This window comes from Mercurialis annua, linkage group LG4 (assembly GCF_937616625.2).
Source record: "Mercurialis annua linkage group LG4, ddMerAnnu1.2, whole genome shotgun sequence".
Taxonomy (NCBI): domain Eukaryota; kingdom Viridiplantae; phylum Streptophyta; class Magnoliopsida; order Malpighiales; family Euphorbiaceae; genus Mercurialis; species Mercurialis annua.
In genome coordinates, this window is record NC_065573.1 from 38,564,679 (window position 1) to 38,582,219 (window position 17,541).

The window sequence follows — 17,541 nt, forward strand, 5'->3', positions numbered from 1 at the left end:
TAAATATAATAGATTAATTTGATTTATATGATACAAAAGTGTTATCCAACACTTAACTTAATTATTTACTAAAATAAAAGACTTTTCACATGTCTAGTACAAAAAGATATTAAAAGTTATCTTAATTCATGAATATAACTTTTTGATAATTAATTTACTACATTAAAACTTTTTTTAATAATAATTTAATTATAATTATAATTATTAATATAATAATCTAATGATTATTCTAATTTAACACACAAAATATTTTCTAATTATTCAAATTCAACTCATATAATATTTCTTATCCAACAAAACTTCTAACTTTACATACTAAACTACAGCTTTCTTTAATAATAATTTAATTATTAATGAAACTATTTATATAAATTACATATAAAATTTATATTTATAGTAGTATTATTCAAACATAATCTCATCCAATCAAAATAAAACAAATTAATAAATAAAAGAGAAATTCATTGATGTGTTTTTTTATAAAAGAAATCGACTGCGATTATATAAATTAAAATCCTACCTCTAATTTTTTTGATAAATGTATCTTATATGTTTAAATTATTAATTAGTCAATATATTTTATAGCTTTCAATATAATTTATCCGTGATTATAATTTTAAAACAAAATTAGTATGATTATAACAAATTTAATTAATATAATATTATACTTATTAGTATTTTAATTCTTAATATAATTAATTAATGTAACCAATAGTTTTAATTTAATTCATAAAGTATTCTAATCCAACAGAAGTTGTAACTAGCATAACAATAATTATACATATTATAATCAATTTGATTAATATAATAATTATAAACAAATATATTGACAATTAATATCAAAAATTAAAAATATTATATTTACTTGTAAAAAAAAAACTGTGATTAATTTAATGTTCATAATTGTTATATTAAAAATAGTATAATTATAATAAATTTAATTAATACGCAAATTAACAAGACGCATTACAAGCAACATGACATGTATACCACATAATGTAAAACTAATTGTATTTGAAAAGATAGATTATTAAATTTTAATATAATTATGAAAACCATATGGTACAATGATTCACTAATTTATATGATCTTTTTCGATTCCAAGCAGTTGAACCACATTTTCAAAAACAAAATTCCTAGTAAGTACGCGGGTGAACGAAATTTAGTAGAGTTCAGACAAGTAAATTGAGGAAACTATTTTACGGGACTCCGGTGAAGAAAACATTTTCCTTTCTTTTTGATTGCTAAAATGCATATTTATAGATACATAATAGAAATGAATGCTTGACACAAGCTTCTCGTTGCTGCTTCCACTACACTTTCCCTGCCAATATAAGGCAAAAAATGTCATAGTGAAAGGAGCAAAAAGAAGCTTGGCAAGTAAACTACCCTACATTTTAAGGGCAAAAAACTACAGACCACTTGCTGATCTACTTCTACAGAAAATGTACACCTTTCTACAGGTTTACCAAAACTATGTTCAGTCGAAAAACACACCGCTGCTGATGTTAGAACCGTCTTATTTAATCAAGCTGGAAAGCTTGTACTACGGTGTGCGTGTTTGTATAAATTTTTCATGATACCTTCTGGCCTTGTGAGGGGCAATCATCTCAAGAGCACCGTAGACACACTTGCGATACGAGAAGTCCTCGATTGTCCCATCCAATCTAACTAGTGAAAAACAACGCGAATCTTCATATTCTGGATGCTTAACTACCTGTAATAGATGAGACGGATAACATCATGAAATTTAACGAAATTTGTCAGATTTCAATTTTTCAGTATTCTGCAAACGAGTACTATCCGGATAAGACCGAAATTTCATAGCTAATCCCGTCCTCTAGGTCTACATTTTCTAGGGGAGAAGCACTATCCAAATAATCCAATAAAGCATTAAATTTAATAAGCTACATTGCAGGGTAAAATAAATTACGCCCATCAATTCATTGTATCTCAATTTGATTACCTAACTTTAATTTGTTTCGACTTGAGAATGACAATGTGAAATAATGCATATGAAGCAAAACGGCTTTCGATTATTTACGGCAAATTGTACCTTATATTTTGTGCAAAACTCATAATCAGCCGAGCATCAACATGATATTTAAGTGTTTACTATGCAAAAAATCAACAAATCAAAGTTCGATGACAAAAAAAAAGTTTGAGGACCAAATTGAAATAACTCAAAAATTTAGCGACTCGCAATAAATTTCCCCCAAATTACTATTCTACAGTTCCATGATATAGCTCATAAGCTATTTTAAATCATATTAAAACGTCCAGTTTAACAGAAATTATATTTTCAGAAATCAATTCTGAACATCTTTAAATTATTAAAATCTTCCAAAAGCATTATCACATTGCGAAAGCCGTCATATACTATTAGTATGTGCAAAAGATTTGCAAGGAACTTTTTTCTTTACTTTTTACATACCTTTATATCTTTAAACCCAGATCCAATTTTCTCCTCTTTCCGAGGATGAAAATACAAAGCCATCGACAATGTACACTTGTCAGCCTCGCTTAATTGTTGATCAACCGAGTACCTTCACACAGCAAGGTAAGCACTTAAAAGGTAATCTACTAAAAATTCTTTCACAAATTAATTAAGAAAAAAAGTTCAACAAGCTCAAAGAAGTAAAACCAACTCCAAGAATTTGTTTCAGGAATAACTTACTTGTTCAAGATTTTGCTGAGTGCTTGGGAGAGTCTATGAATATCATCAAATGAAAATCTTGTTTTTAGATTATTTAATATTTTAGTTCGGACTTTATCATCAGACTTGTAAAAGTCCCGAACACCATATTTGTCAGATTTACTATTCTGCACCAAAGGCACGTCAAATTCAGAATTCTGCTCATCGGTCCTCATTTGGCTACTGAGAAAGTCATAGATGTTTAAAGGCTCTGAAACCTCATACCCCTAATAAGAAAAAAATGGAAGAAAGAATCAGCAATCATTCATGTAGAAGTTGATGCCTCAAAGTAGATTATAAAAAGCCTTTTTTAGAAATACTTCTTAAGATCTGAAATCTTGAAGGTGTTACCAGTAAATCAAAATGTTACCTTCCCGGAGTATACAATATCAAACTGTCCAGTCCCGACAGAAGGTATCTTTCCCCATGCCAAAGCATCCAAGCTCCCTTGGAGATCGTCTTTGACCCCATCCTTCGCAGCTTTGATAAAGCAACTGCCAGGACTCTATAGGAAGACAAGATTAAGAAATATAATCACGTATGAATAATAAAACAAGAAAAAATGCAGATTGAAGCAGGAGATAAAATGATAACTAACAGAGAAGCAAGCTTGCACAAATGGTGACAGGACTGATGCATCTTCTCGCTGGCGTTTCCACCCTTTTGCATTTAGGCCAACAAACTCGCCCGTAACTGATAGACAATTTGCAACGAGAACCAAATGTTCAGGAAGCACACTCTTGCCAACATCAGCTATTGCAGATTCCAATCGCTGTATTAGAAGTTGTTTATCAGTAGAAAATCCAACAATAGCCAGCAATAGTAGTAAGCAGCTGAGAACAATATAGGAGTCAAAATTAAGTGGCACACCTTGAGGAAAAACCTCCATCCGGCATCTATGCCATATGCCAAAGAGAAATCCCGTATGTTATCCGGATGACTGCGAGTCCAATCAATCATATCCATTATTGGCAGACAGTGATCCACAAGTAGGTTCCAGAGTCTCGTTTTCTCAGTGCGCGCTGACATAGAAACCCTCAAGTAGATTTCACCGCAAGGCTGATTACGTGATTTTGATATCCTTAGCTTATCTTTCCATAAAATATCCACTTTCTTAATCTCCATTAATCCTGACCATTAAATCATACATTGATTATAGAAAAAGTAAACATCTTTTCAAATATAATAAGGTACGTGTCGCTCACTATTTGCTAGCAGATATAGAAACGATGAGCCTCATCATATGAATTGATCCAAAAGATGAGCCTAATGATATAAAAGACAGTTCTGCATACCTTTTAAAACTGTTGCAAGAAGGAAAGGAATCACGACGTCTTGAATTGTCTCCAAGCGGGTTGATGAATTCTTAGACTTCTCAACTACAGTGACAGTTATACATAATGTGTCTTCCTTTTCTCTCTGATTGTCAGCTACTGAACAATTCCTGCAATTGAATGAAAAAAAGTCAAAATAATAATAAATTTCCATGCAAGACTTTCAGAGTTTTTAACAGCGAGTGCCGCATGCTTAAGCTAAAAGTATTACAAGCGAAAAACGAGAATATTGTAAATCTCGATAGATTACAGTCTCCGGGCATATCTGAATCAGTTTCAAATGATCTACTGGCAAGAGAAACTTACTTGCATGTTATTTGCACATCAGGCAGATTGATTTTTGATTTACACTGACTATAAAGGGTTTGAATCACGGAAAGTACTTTTAGGCTTCTCTTCTTCATAATTTTCTGGAATGATACAACTTTAAACAATTCATACTGGAGAAAAGGAATTCTCATATATGCACAGGGAACTAAAATATCAAATTAATTTTACCTTGTGTACATGAAAATGGCAAACCCAAGGACTGAAACGTGTCTTGCTTGCACTCTGAGGGGAGAAACTAAAGCCCATAAAACACATCAATTGTTACAATAATAATAAACATTATGCTAAAGCTAATTGAAATGACATAAAAGATATAAAGTAATATACAAAAAGAATCTGACATTATCCTCGTAATAGAAACGATGTCTGAAAACAGAAGTCTCTCCAAATGATCCTGAACTTCTAAGGCTCCATACTCAAATCCATGTCTCTGTCTTCCAAGTTTCTCGGATAAAAATAGTGACATTGATTTGTTAGCATTGCTTTTCTTTAATCCGCATTCCAGAACATTCTGTGCAATTCAATCAAAAAATAATTTTACAAAAAAAGAATCCAGGAGGCTCAAGAAAATCAAAGCCATTCAATTAACTTCATTGTCAGGTAAAATATAGAGGACCTTTAAATTTAGCAAAGGAGATTTTTCAAGTAGACTGATCGGTTGATCCAAAGCACTATATGCAGCTTCAGAGATAGAACAAGCAGCCATTGAACCCACAGATTTGTCACCAATCGCATCACAATTGCCAGTGCTACAGTTTGGCTCACCAATCTTATAAGAAAACTGAACGAGCTGATTCCCATATGCATTTCTCACTGTTCCGTCGTATGCAACATGTATATCGCGCATGAAGAACATAAGCCTACGAGTCAAAGTTCCAGGAAGATCAGCATTGTCACTGAAAGAGCTTTCTCGACTTGTTACAGAATGAACAAAACACTCCATTGGATTCAGGCCTGTTATGAAAGAACCTTCCACCACAGCAGATGGTATAAACTTCTTGGAAATTTCCACAGCAGTTTCAAACTTTTGCTTATTCCAAGTATCACACGAGAGTTTTAGAGGCAATCTAAAAGATAACGGAGCAAGAGAATGTTGCAAACCTAGGCACATACTGTGCTGGACAATTTTCTGCAGATTACCCTTGCTTCCAGATTTAAACATGGCCATAAGTGAATTATCCTTACTTGCATATCTATAGGCTAAAGTTTGAATATCACGATTTACATCCCTGAAGGCGTCAACAGAAGCTTGACTGAGTGTAGCAGATCTCTGCTTCTCATAGCACAAGCGCTCCGCATCAATAGCCATGGAGAATTGATCATCCTCATCAATTCCAGCAAGAAAATCTCGACAAGAATCCACCATGATCTGCTTTACATTACAGGTGTGGTTTGCATCTTGCAACCCAGATAAAACTTCATCCATCATGTTTTCTCGTGAGTCTGAGTCAGGGCAGAGGTACATATCAGAAAGTGAAACACTCAACCCCCTATCTGACAACCACTCACAAAGGACTTTCTGAGCAGTAAATAAAATGTCAAGGACTTGATTCGGGTAATTTTTGGTAAGGCTTTGGAAAAGATTACCGTCAGTGTCACGTAACCAAAAAGATCCTTCAGAAGATAAAAGTTCACCGTCACGAATGATAACGTCATTTGAAGGAAAATCATGATCAAAACCTTTAGGTAGGAGCATGCTAATCAATTGCTTTCCTGTCCAAAAACTGCCATTACGTGAGGGAACTTTCACAACAGCTGGAGGTATCAATTGATGAGGACAAAACATTTGCAATTGCTGCATTTGATAGCGGCTTAGTAAAACTCCATCTTCCATGACCAAGTGTGCTGCAACCGAACTATCTTGACTAAAAGAAAGGAGATTCCGTCCACTCTGCACGTTTGTCAGCTGTTTATCTAAAGCAACAAGCTCATGGAGCTCAACTCTTGTGTCAACCGATTGTGGGACATAGCCATGCAAGCAATCACCGTCAAAATCTCCACGAAATGGAGAGCAAATGAGCGGATTGATTGCGAGGACTGATGTTGCCGGAAGGACTTTAACAGATAGAGCAATGAGAGAATGTTGGTGTATGGATGGAGGCCTATTGATCAAAACAATATCCCCATCAGTTAGAGGTCTGTAAATGATGTCGCCTTTACGGAGTTTCTCAGTATCACGAACAACGATCATTCTACCTTCTCGTCGAACATGGATCTCAAACTTGTCAACAATGCGTAGTTCACAACAAGCAATCAACTTCTCTTTATTCCAAGCTGTCAGACATTCTGAAATTTGCATTTTTTCAGCAATCGGACAAGGGATACCAATTTCACTGAGCTTAATATTAGAATCACCAACTACCACCATGCGGAATGAATTATTATTCCGTTTTCCAAGAACAACATCTTTAATCCATCTCAAACCAGATGAATTGGATGCGGAATCATTCATCTTCCTTTGTTGAGCAACTATATCATCATTATTTTTGTCTCGGTTAATCTGCAAAATAGAAGAGTAAAAAGTAACAAATATAAGTGTTACTATTAACTTAACTATAAGTCTATAATTGTTAAAAGACGACAATAGTCTTGCCTTAGAATTTTTGAGGCAGTCCAAAACGCGAAAGCTCAAATCTCTTGTTGTGCCCCTAAAATCGACCAGTTTTTTGTAAGCCTTAGTGCGGTCATCCTACACCGTTGACCATGTTCAAGCAATAAATGTCAGTCATGCCAATAAACCAACATAAGAAAGAAACTGAAAGAAACGACACTTACAAAGTTTAAACGCTGCCCATTGGAAAATGCATGTGTAATTTCTGTCACGCGATGACAATTTGGTAATACTGAGAAAGAATTAAGGTAAATTGAATCCGGATTCAAAGCAAACTTTTTTACAAAATCTGGATCAATGCCCTTTAACAAATGTCTAACCTGAAAGCAGAAAAGTAGCCACCATTTACGGCGAATAAGATTAGCATTTCAGTAGAGAGTGAGAAGATAGCAACAACAAATTTAAACAAGAAAATCACAAAAGAGTGATATTAAGATGATATGAAGAGCAAGTGCCAAATTGTTCACTTTGATAATGTAGAGCCGGACAAACTTGAAATTCATAAGTTGACATGCAAGACTACTATAAACTAGCAGTCGTACATGTCATTTTAATCATAGGCCATGTTTGGTTCGTGGAATAGAATAGCATGTAATAGAATAGTTATTCCATAAGAAATGGAATAGCCATTCTTTAGTTTTTGAAAGGAGTGTTTATTCCACAAAATCATGGAATAGCGATTCCTTGGAATACCTATTCTATGAACCAAAGTAAAGAATTGTCATTTTATACGGAATAGCTATTCCATTCCGCACCTATTCCATGAACCAAACATGGCCATACTTCTATCCTGATTGAATCAAGTAATATAATAAAGCCCTGCTATGTTACCTGCGCATGTGAAAGTACTCTTTGATTTATTTTTGTTATGTTTTCTTCTTGTTCTTCATCTGCTGGTATTATATCCCAATAATCAGAAGCCAACATTTTCTTCAATCCTCTCTTCTGCGACTTGTTTGCTATTGCCGCTTCACTGAATTTTGCGACTATTACATTTTTTCTGAACATCTCTTCAGAAGAAACAGAGAACTTCATCGTCGGATAGCCTCTTGAATTTCCCTGTTTTTATCACAAATGATTATTCTGAACTACATATGCTAAAAAGAACAAAAAACTGTGGTAAAAAGCTCAACAGACTTACCAAACAATAGTTGCATCCCTTTTCCTTAGCCACATTATCTTTAGATTTTGAATTATTCCTCTGATACATGCAAAAGATGGAAAAAAGAAAAGTCACAAAAAAGAGCACATCCCAAAGAGAATAAGCATTAAATATTAAAGTATACACGCCAAACCATGGTGAACCAAGAAACTTTGTAACTTTATGGACAATGGAGTGACAAGAAGCATAACAAAGAAGGGTGGAAGGTCGGTTTAAAAGGATAAGGCACCTGACCTTGGACTCTTTCCGAACAGCTTTACATCCAGGGCAAACTTTGTTCAAAATCCGTACAACGTCAGATAGGTAATATGGATTTAGTAGCGGGAATGGAAATTGAATAACCCCAAAGTGACCTGAAATTGATAAGAGCGTATCAGCACAGTTTCAAGGAATTCGATATCAATAGCCAGCAAAGTATCATACAAAATGTACATCCACCTTCACAGTATTTCAAATCTTTCGTTCCACATGTTGGGCATTGAGAAGTTGGATTTGGTAATCCCAACTTAGGATTGTTAACCTCGCTAACTGTTTCAATAGCTACAACTGCCAACTTCTCCTGTAAAGCATTGCAACATAACATATATTAATTGATAGAATAAAAATGCATTTCAATGGTACGATACTGAAAGTGCTCAAATAAAATTGTGAGCCCTTAAATTGACCTTTTTAAGCATTAGCCACAAACTAAAATAATAACCTAGCATGTAAAAGAATTAAATGAATATTTATTACTCTTAAATTGTCTATTTCCTCCGCAATAGAATAAAATAAATAAACACCACCTACTTTTTCTGCCTCTGTTGAAATACCAAAAGTTATGGCTGTTAGTTGAGCGGATGGTACTTGCCGCTCCTCAAACACATCAGCCCTCATTTAACTAACTTTTGCTCCAACTGACCAGGCACCCTGCATATAGCATTTGATCATAATGAACAAGAAAATCAAGAAAGCTAAAATATTTCGAGATTTATTTCTTGTCTTTTCTCTTATGGAAAAATGGAATAATGACATTGCCTTCGAAGTCTATTACTAAACGACAAAACATCTGCAGGCTTTGTTATCTTGTATATAAGGCAATAGTGGTGATTGTTGATTAAATTACTATAAACACAATTTCTAAGACTTAACCAGTGAAAAAATAGTTTACTACTCCATAGTTGATGTAATGCATATTGAAATTCCACAAACAAGCATATAACTTCTTTACAGCCTACTTCACTTCTAGCTAATCAACAATTACACCATTGACGGAAGTAATTTACAAGTGTTAGCAAATCAGAATCATAAATCCATGATCTCCCTCGTCCATGGACTTTTAACGACCATGATCGTCACAATCTACCACTTAAAATTCCTCCATCTCAATCAAGAAACTACTATAAACAGATGTTACCATAACTTCCCAACAAGACAATACACGCGTAATCTGCATTCTTTCAGCTAAAAAACATGGCATTTCGCTAGAAGAATTAAAGAAATATATGCTACAACTACACGTATTAACAAATCAAAATCAAAAATTGCTCAACGGGATAATACACTCTTAATCTGCATTCTTTGTCAGCTCAAAAACATGGCAGTTGACCACAAGAAACAAAGAATTAACTGCTACAATTAATCATACATTGCAATACAAAATTAAATTCTCTCTAGATACTAAACTATCCATGAGATTAAGCAAAACAATTATGCCAATCATCAATAACCAGTCAATGTATAATAAGCTAATAATAAACCCTTAATTGTTAGCTTAATTTTAGGCAAGAAACAGCTCAAAACTTTGATTTGAACAGAAAAAAACGAACGAAACCACCAAAACAAATTCATAAAAGATTAAAAATTGCCACACACATTGTATAAAGATTCAAAAAAAAAAATTAAACCCCAACCCAACAAGCCATAATCACATGCAAACACAAGAATGCAATAAAAAAAACCAAATGCAAAAAAATGCAAAAAAAAGCTCAATTTTTTTAAAGAACAGAACATGATCATCAAACCCAGTACTCCACATGCACAAAAATAACAACATTACTGAGTTAACCCGCGAAAAATAATCAAAAACCGAGTGACTCACTTGAAGTGTTAAAGAAAATATAATGTGATTTTAATTCCCTTCTTCCTCTGTCTTTTTTAGAGAGAGAAACAGAGGAGAGAGAGAGAGTGAACTCCAGGATTCTGTATATGGGTCTCTCGGAATGAGAACTACTAGTACGCAAAGTGGCAAAAGCGTAATAATTAAGGAAGATTAAGGGCGAATTACGGTGTGGGAGGGCCCGTAACGCCGCCGTTTAGGGCACTAGAAAACAAGACATATCACCGAGTTCAAGGCTTTAAGATGAAAGTTGGAGCTTAACGAGGAAAGGAGAGAGTCTATTAACTATAGATTTTGTTTTCATAAATGTACTTGGTTTTGTTTTTATTTACGGTTTTGACATTTTCAAAGTACTATGTGAAAGTTCGCGAGCGAGTGGGACGCCTGCTCAAATTACTAAAATAGTCAAAATAAGTTCTCTTTTTCAGGTCCTTGTGTTTTCTTGTTTTGGGCTATTAACTTTTTTTCATTTTATTTATAATTTGGTGAGAAAATAATGGCTTTTAAATATTGGAGTATTAGACAAAGTTGTAAAATTGCCAATACATAAAATATCAAACTTAAGTGGCTCTAAATGTTAAATTTTTGTGAGCGAATCTTTGTTGTGAGACCTTTTTTTAGGTTTAATTGTAATATCATAATTGCATTCTTCATATAGAATGTTGAGTGCCCTACAAAATTGCCTCTCTTATTGAAATTTTGCTCCAGTTACATTTATGTTTGAACCATTTTTATAGTATAATAAGTACTAAATTTTAGTCCAACTTTTTTTTATCATAATTTTAGTCCAACTTTAAGAAATAGTTTTAAATTGATTTTTTTTTTGAGATAACTGGTATTCTAAAGAAATTTGACCGAAAAAATGACATGGAGCTGAAATATATATATTGTTTATTAAGAAGTGATGTGGTCCATATTCCGATTTTACATTAATTTTTCTTATCAAATTTTATTAAAATGTCAATTGGTAATTGGTAAATTAAAATTTAATAATTTTAGAGAAATAAATCAATCTCGAATATCCTTTTAAGCTTAGGTTAAAATTGAGTAACTTCTAACGTTGTTAACGCTTTTTTTATATTAATCTTTCGTTTCTCAAACTTTTACTATTACGATTTCATATATATACTGAGAATAAAATTCTAATTTTATACTCTATATTATTTAATATAATAAAAAAATTTAAAAATATATGAAAAATTATGCATAAGTAAATATTTTTTCTGTTTAATTTTAGAAGTTTTACTTTTTAATTTGGAATGTTTAATTTCGAAGTTTTTTTTATATAATATGTTGTTAGTCCTATTAAAATAAATAATATAAAGCTTAACTGTTATTAATAAAGATAAAATAAGAAAACATATTTAATGTTTAGCCCATAATATAATTAATTGTTTTCATTAAATCTAAAAAATTGTTTTGCCAAGGATAAAATTTATGGAAGAGGAGGGGTAGTTGTGTAGTTAATGGAAAAAGTAAAGGGTACTAACAAGAAACAATGTCTTCATCCCCAAAGAAGATAAAACAACAGTCAAAAGGGTAAACCAGTAAATTACATAAAGTTTGAGGTTAGTAAAGTGGTGGGGCTTCACAGTGGTTGGTTAAATGCAAAAGTGTAACTGCTCAGGTTTTTTTACGCGGTTCCTAATCCATCACAGCCGTTGATTCTTGTGGGGACCGCTTTGATTTCTTCTGCGCTGAATTCTGATTATCTTCTTCAATAACACTCATCATACACATGGCCGCACCGTACAAAAGCTCGCGAATATATGAAATCGTCACGTGTGCCAAAAATTATTGTTTACTGAATTTGCATAATAATTTCCAAAAATGAAAAATTACAAAACATACTATTTTGTTTTCGCACATTTTCTTTGTTTGTGACAAGGCCTAATTACTTAAAAAACTCAAACCTTGAAATAATTTTTCGTTTATACCCTGATCTAGAAAAAAATTCATTTGTACCCTTTTTTAATTTTTTGTTTTCAATTATACCCCAAAATTTTATTTTTTGCCAATTTAATTAATTAAAGGATGAAAATATTAAAAATAATTAAATAGAAGGATTATATCATCTTTTTTCTATTTGAAAAAATACAAATAAATTAAAAAATGAAGGATTATTTTAATTTTTTTTTAGATAAAAAAAGTTCAATTTAGTGCTTTAGGGTAGAGTTGAAAACAAAAAATCAAAAAAAGGGTACAAATGAACTTTTTTTTAGGTCACGGTATAAACGAAAAAATATTATAACTTGGAGGTTTTTTAAGTAATTAAGCCTTGTGACAATTATTATGTTCGTTTACATAATTTGCACAGTACTTCTTTTCTACATTGGTTCAGAAAAGAAATTGTTGATGTTTATAATTAAGTTAAATAAAATATTTGAATTCTTTTATGAGTTCATTCCTAAATATTAGTTGTATTTTTTTATTATTTGCCTATGTTAAATTGATTTTTTTATTAAAATTATAAATTTAGTGAAAACAAATTTCTTACTCATTTACAATATAATTTGTATTTAATAAAAAATTGCTTAAAGTGATCTTTATAGAAATTGATCGCATAATTTAGACTTTATCGATCCATAATTCAAATTAAGTATTTGTTATAAAATTTAATAAAAAAAATCGACAAGGGTATTTTTCACACGTATGCCAGATTGCCCAACATCATCATTTACAATTACAGATTCACCATCTATATGAGTCTCACATTTACTGACATGAGGCATATAAGACGTGATAGCCTCGCCAAATACTATATTGACCGTATACAAGTTATTTTCATTCTCATATTCCCCATACATACTCGGCAATAAAACTAATATCGCCAACTCCAAATTCTCTATAAGTATTAAGACAATTCAAATGATCTCATAATTAGTTTATTTGATAACCTATTTATAAAGTAAATAAGCGTTAGTAAGTGCGAAAGGCTTATAAATTTATTAACCTTCTCAACATCAAGTCAAAGGCACTACTTCTAGTTCAAGCTTTCTATTCCGCGCAAGAGGTTTGTTCTTTTGTTGGTTTGATTGTCGAGGAGTGTAAGCATTTAAAAATTATCTTAATAGTTCGTTTTGTTATGTTAAGAGATCAGTGGATATGGTAGCCCATATTCTTGCTCGGGCGTCACATTCTATGTTTGATGTTTCAATTTGGGGGTCAATTGTTCCTAACTTTTTATCTTTCGCTTTGTATTCAAATATTTATAAGTAATATAGTTTTTCTTTCTTTAAAATAAAACAACAAGTCAAAGGTCTTTATAGACTATGCATCGTGGTGGTATTTAATGATCATATCCCCCCCCCTAGTTTTTCAAATTAAAAATTTGCTGGAAATTGTTTCCAAGTTTCGAATAGTTATAGAAAGATAAAGCCATTTTTGCTTCATGGAATAAGGGCGGAATAGAATAGAATGAGCATTTTTTACTTTGTTTCATGGAATAATTATCATGAAATTATTATTCTATGATTTGGTCGAATAAACACCACCTTTTAAAAACTAAAAAATAGTTATTTCATGCCTTATGAAATAGTTATTCCATTAAAAAATCGTATCCTTTTGAATACTAGGCATATCGCCTTTTGATAACTTTTTTTGAATATATCGCTATGTATCTTTTTTTTATGTTTTCTTAGTGGAGCTATTTTTCTTTTAATTCAAGTGCTTTCGGTTATTATTATTTTATAAAGTTTGTACTGCATCATTTATCAGTAAGTTTTTTCATCCTTATTTGTTGCAATTCTCTATTTTTATTACATAAAATGAATGTGTCTTCATCTTCCTTTCTCTTCCATCCGATAACTCGAGTGATTCTTTATATGTCAACCCTTATATTATTGATATATCATGGATAATTTGGAGTTGGCAATGTTAGTTTTATTGTCGAGTATGTACGAGGAAGAGAAAATGAAAAAAAAACTCGTTCATGGACAATATAGCATCTAACGAGACTAGCATGTTTTATATGCCTCTCATCTAAATAGCAAATCCTTAATTGTACATCGTGTTGGACAATCTGACAATCGTGTGAAAAATAATATTATCAATTTTTACTAGTAAATTTAAGAGTACATATTTAATTTAAATTAGGAATCGATATATTGGAAATGACTCCCTTAAAGTTTAAATTTCTTTATTTTCTTTAAGTCTATTTAAATTTTTAACACGGAACAAAATGACATGTAGTTCCGTTCATTTTATCATTTTGTTTAGATGTCACATGTCTAAGTGTAATGGAGAAAAATTGGGGGGAGAAGTTTAGATTTGAGGTCATCCACGCTCAGATATAGTGTCCCGGTTTTGTTGAGTTTAGGGTCATAAATAGCAGTAGTTCCATTAATCAAGATTTAGGGAAAAAAAATATTGTATATCTTAAATGCTAAAGTATAAATTCCAAATTATTGATCTTAAACTGGAAATCATAAATTATAAACCTTAAACTTTAGATATTATTTTTAATTATAAATAATGCAGATAATATGAATATTTCTATAAAGAGACAAAAATAATTCTTTTAATCTTTGTATTTTATTTCCTGATTAAAATTTTACTAGTAATTAATATTTAAATACATATCTTAAATAAAAAAAGAATGACAATAAAAAATATATAAACCAAAAATTATTTAAATGGGTGAATTTAAAGTGATTACCATGAAAAAAATTAGAGTGGCCAGTATGCTTCTTTTTAATTTTAATAATAAAAAAAAACAAGTCAGTGCAATTATTGGAATAAATACAATAGAAAAATATAAGTAATTATTTATAATGAAGAGTAAATAGAAAGAGAAAAATATATAAATTTGTATTTATTGCTATAATTATCAAAAATATATTATATTATGTGATACACATCACTTCTTGTGATGTGAATGACTTTCCTCAAGTACATAATTTCTCCATATCCTTTAAATCTATTTAGATAGATGACATATAAATAAATTTTAATTTAGTTTGATGATGTTTTTATCATTTTACGTATGTATCATCCATTTAAATGGATTTGAGAGAAAATAAAGAAATTTTAGATTTAAGGGGAGCTATTCATAGGGAGCCACTCCCGTATTATTTTTTAGTGTTAAAGTATAATTCTTATGTTTAAATATGATCTGTATAATTATAAATTGTAAATTTTATTTCAAATAGCTGACCAATAATAATGTAAAATTTTAAAAAAATCTTGCTATTTTTTAAAATAGGATCAATTATCAAGGTCGATTGTAATTTTATAGCATAATAGTATTATATAATTTTTATTGTTATTGTTATTTATCTATGTAAATATTGATCCTTGTTTGGATGGTATTATTCTTGTAATGAGCGAATATTTTTGTGGTGGAGTAGAAAGTATTCACCGTTTTACTGTAATTTTAAGTGGCTTTTTTTTTTAATTATAAAAAAAAAGTGGTTTTTTTTACCGTGGGATTGAGAAGTGAAAATAATACAGTAATTTGGGACGATGGTAAAAAGTGTAGGGTCCTATGGAGGGGCACGGAAATTATTGGTGACCGCCTGACTGGCCACTTTCTTCTTTTCAGAGGACTGCCTACTTTACTTTGAATCGACTTTTCTTCATTGTTTTTCCACATCGTTTTCTTCATTTAAGCTAAGTACAGCTTAATGGTTCTTCTCGTCTCTATGTTGTCTTTTAGTATTCCTTTTAGGTTTTTTTTAGTATCTCCATCGGGAAAAAAATTATTAGAGTTCAAATTTAAAACCGAAACAAATATAAGAGTCCAATATATATATTTAGCATTTTTAAATTTTAAACTGGTCTTAAGATACGAAAATAAAATCTCAGAAATGCACTGAATATTCTTAGCAATTTGTACTAGACCTTACTAGCATTTTTGGTTGATGTTATCATAATTCATGATGGTGTCAATGATAATTAATTATTTAAATAATATATATATAATATATAATATTGAATAACAACATAAAAATGATGACTACCAATTTAAAGAGAGAAAATCTCTAATAAAAACAAAGACAAGAAAAATATTAATGACACACCATAAAACATGTTTGAACCATAAAAAAAATCGAATCATTAATGATATGAATTAAAACATATTTATGTTATAAACATCTCAACTCATTGATAACACGACTAAAATTATGTCGTATTGTGAGTTCGGAATAACATATTTATTTAATTTGATTACGAAACATTTAAAATATATTATATTGTACCGTGTCAATCCAGTGACTACATTATTCATTGTGTTGTTTTTCAAATTTTAAAAATTTAGCATTTATAATTATTTTAACTGAATGTATTAGACGTGTATCTAATTAAATAATATATTATATGACTTGACTCTACATAGTTACCATTTGATTTATTTAACTAAATATACTAAATATGTTGTATTGGTGTTATTTATATTATACCTATTTAAATAAATGGTTAAACACATCGTATTTTAAAGCTCAAATTCAAACATTTCATAATAAATGTTTTAAATGGATTGTGCGCGTATGAGCCATAGTCAACTCACTAGATTAAACATATTATACGAATTGACACGAATAACTTGTTTAATTTTCAAGTTGGCACAAACTACTTTTTTAAAGTTAAAAGATAAGAATTTATTGTACGCATTATTTTTACCACTTTCTACAATAACATTAAACTTGGAAAAATTGATACAAGATTCAATTACAATTTAAAATGAAAATGAAGAAAAGCTTCATAACAAAGTAAAAATATATCACATGTCCAACAATTGGAAATCCATATAGGTAAACATTTGATAATTCATCTCAATTAGAAAATGTAGCTTGATCTTGATGAGTTGGGTGTGTATAAGTAAAATTCTTGTTTGAAGATAAACATTATAGATTGACGAGTTGATAAGGGGTTCTGAAGTTGAACTCTTAGCACAAACTTCTAGCTCGAAGACGATGCACAATTCAAAAGATTAATATTTTAGTCTCGTAATTTAAGCCTAAGAAATTCATACATAACTTTTCCTAAAAGCATTTTTTCCTGATGATTTATTTTCGATAATTATATGTCAATCCTTAGCAATATTGATCTTAAAAAGTATTAAAACATGTCAAATCTACCCAATTTATGAGTCAACTCACAAGTTTAAAATAAACTCAAATTTGTAGTAAGGATGGATTTATACTTATATGAACATCAGTGATATTTAGTACCATATGATCCATTTAAGTTGGAATTCACTGTAGAAACTGATTAAGACCGTCACGGATATCAATTTAATATTAAAAATTCTAACATGTTGATTATGTCGATAGAGAGTGAGTTGACACGACACAAACATGAGCCACTAAA

The 17,541-nt window shown here is 30.8% G+C and overlaps 1 protein-coding gene across 1 annotated transcript; it reads right to left on the reverse strand.

Moving 5' to 3' along the window:
• Positions 1-1,213: 1,213 nt before the first annotated feature.
• Positions 1,214-10,487, reverse strand: LOC126677352 (DNA-directed RNA polymerase IV subunit 1). The gene is made up of 19 exons (XM_050371918.2): positions 10,213-10,487; positions 8,922-9,041; positions 8,571-8,691; positions 8,367-8,485; positions 8,112-8,171; positions 7,802-8,029; positions 7,135-7,290; positions 6,953-7,048; positions 4,976-6,859; positions 4,701-4,870; positions 4,528-4,594; positions 4,336-4,439; positions 3,991-4,139; positions 3,566-3,825; positions 3,294-3,467; positions 3,066-3,200; positions 2,678-2,922; positions 2,435-2,546; positions 1,214-1,717 (listed from the first exon to the last, which is right to left on the reverse strand). Exons 2-19 carry the CDS (start codon positions 9,006-9,008, stop codon positions 1,547-1,549), a joined length of 4,338 nt encoding a protein of 1,445 aa, XP_050227875.1. The 5' UTR covers positions 9,009-9,041; positions 10,213-10,487; the 3' UTR covers positions 1,214-1,546.
• Between the last annotated feature and the right edge of the window lie 7,054 nt (positions 10,488-17,541).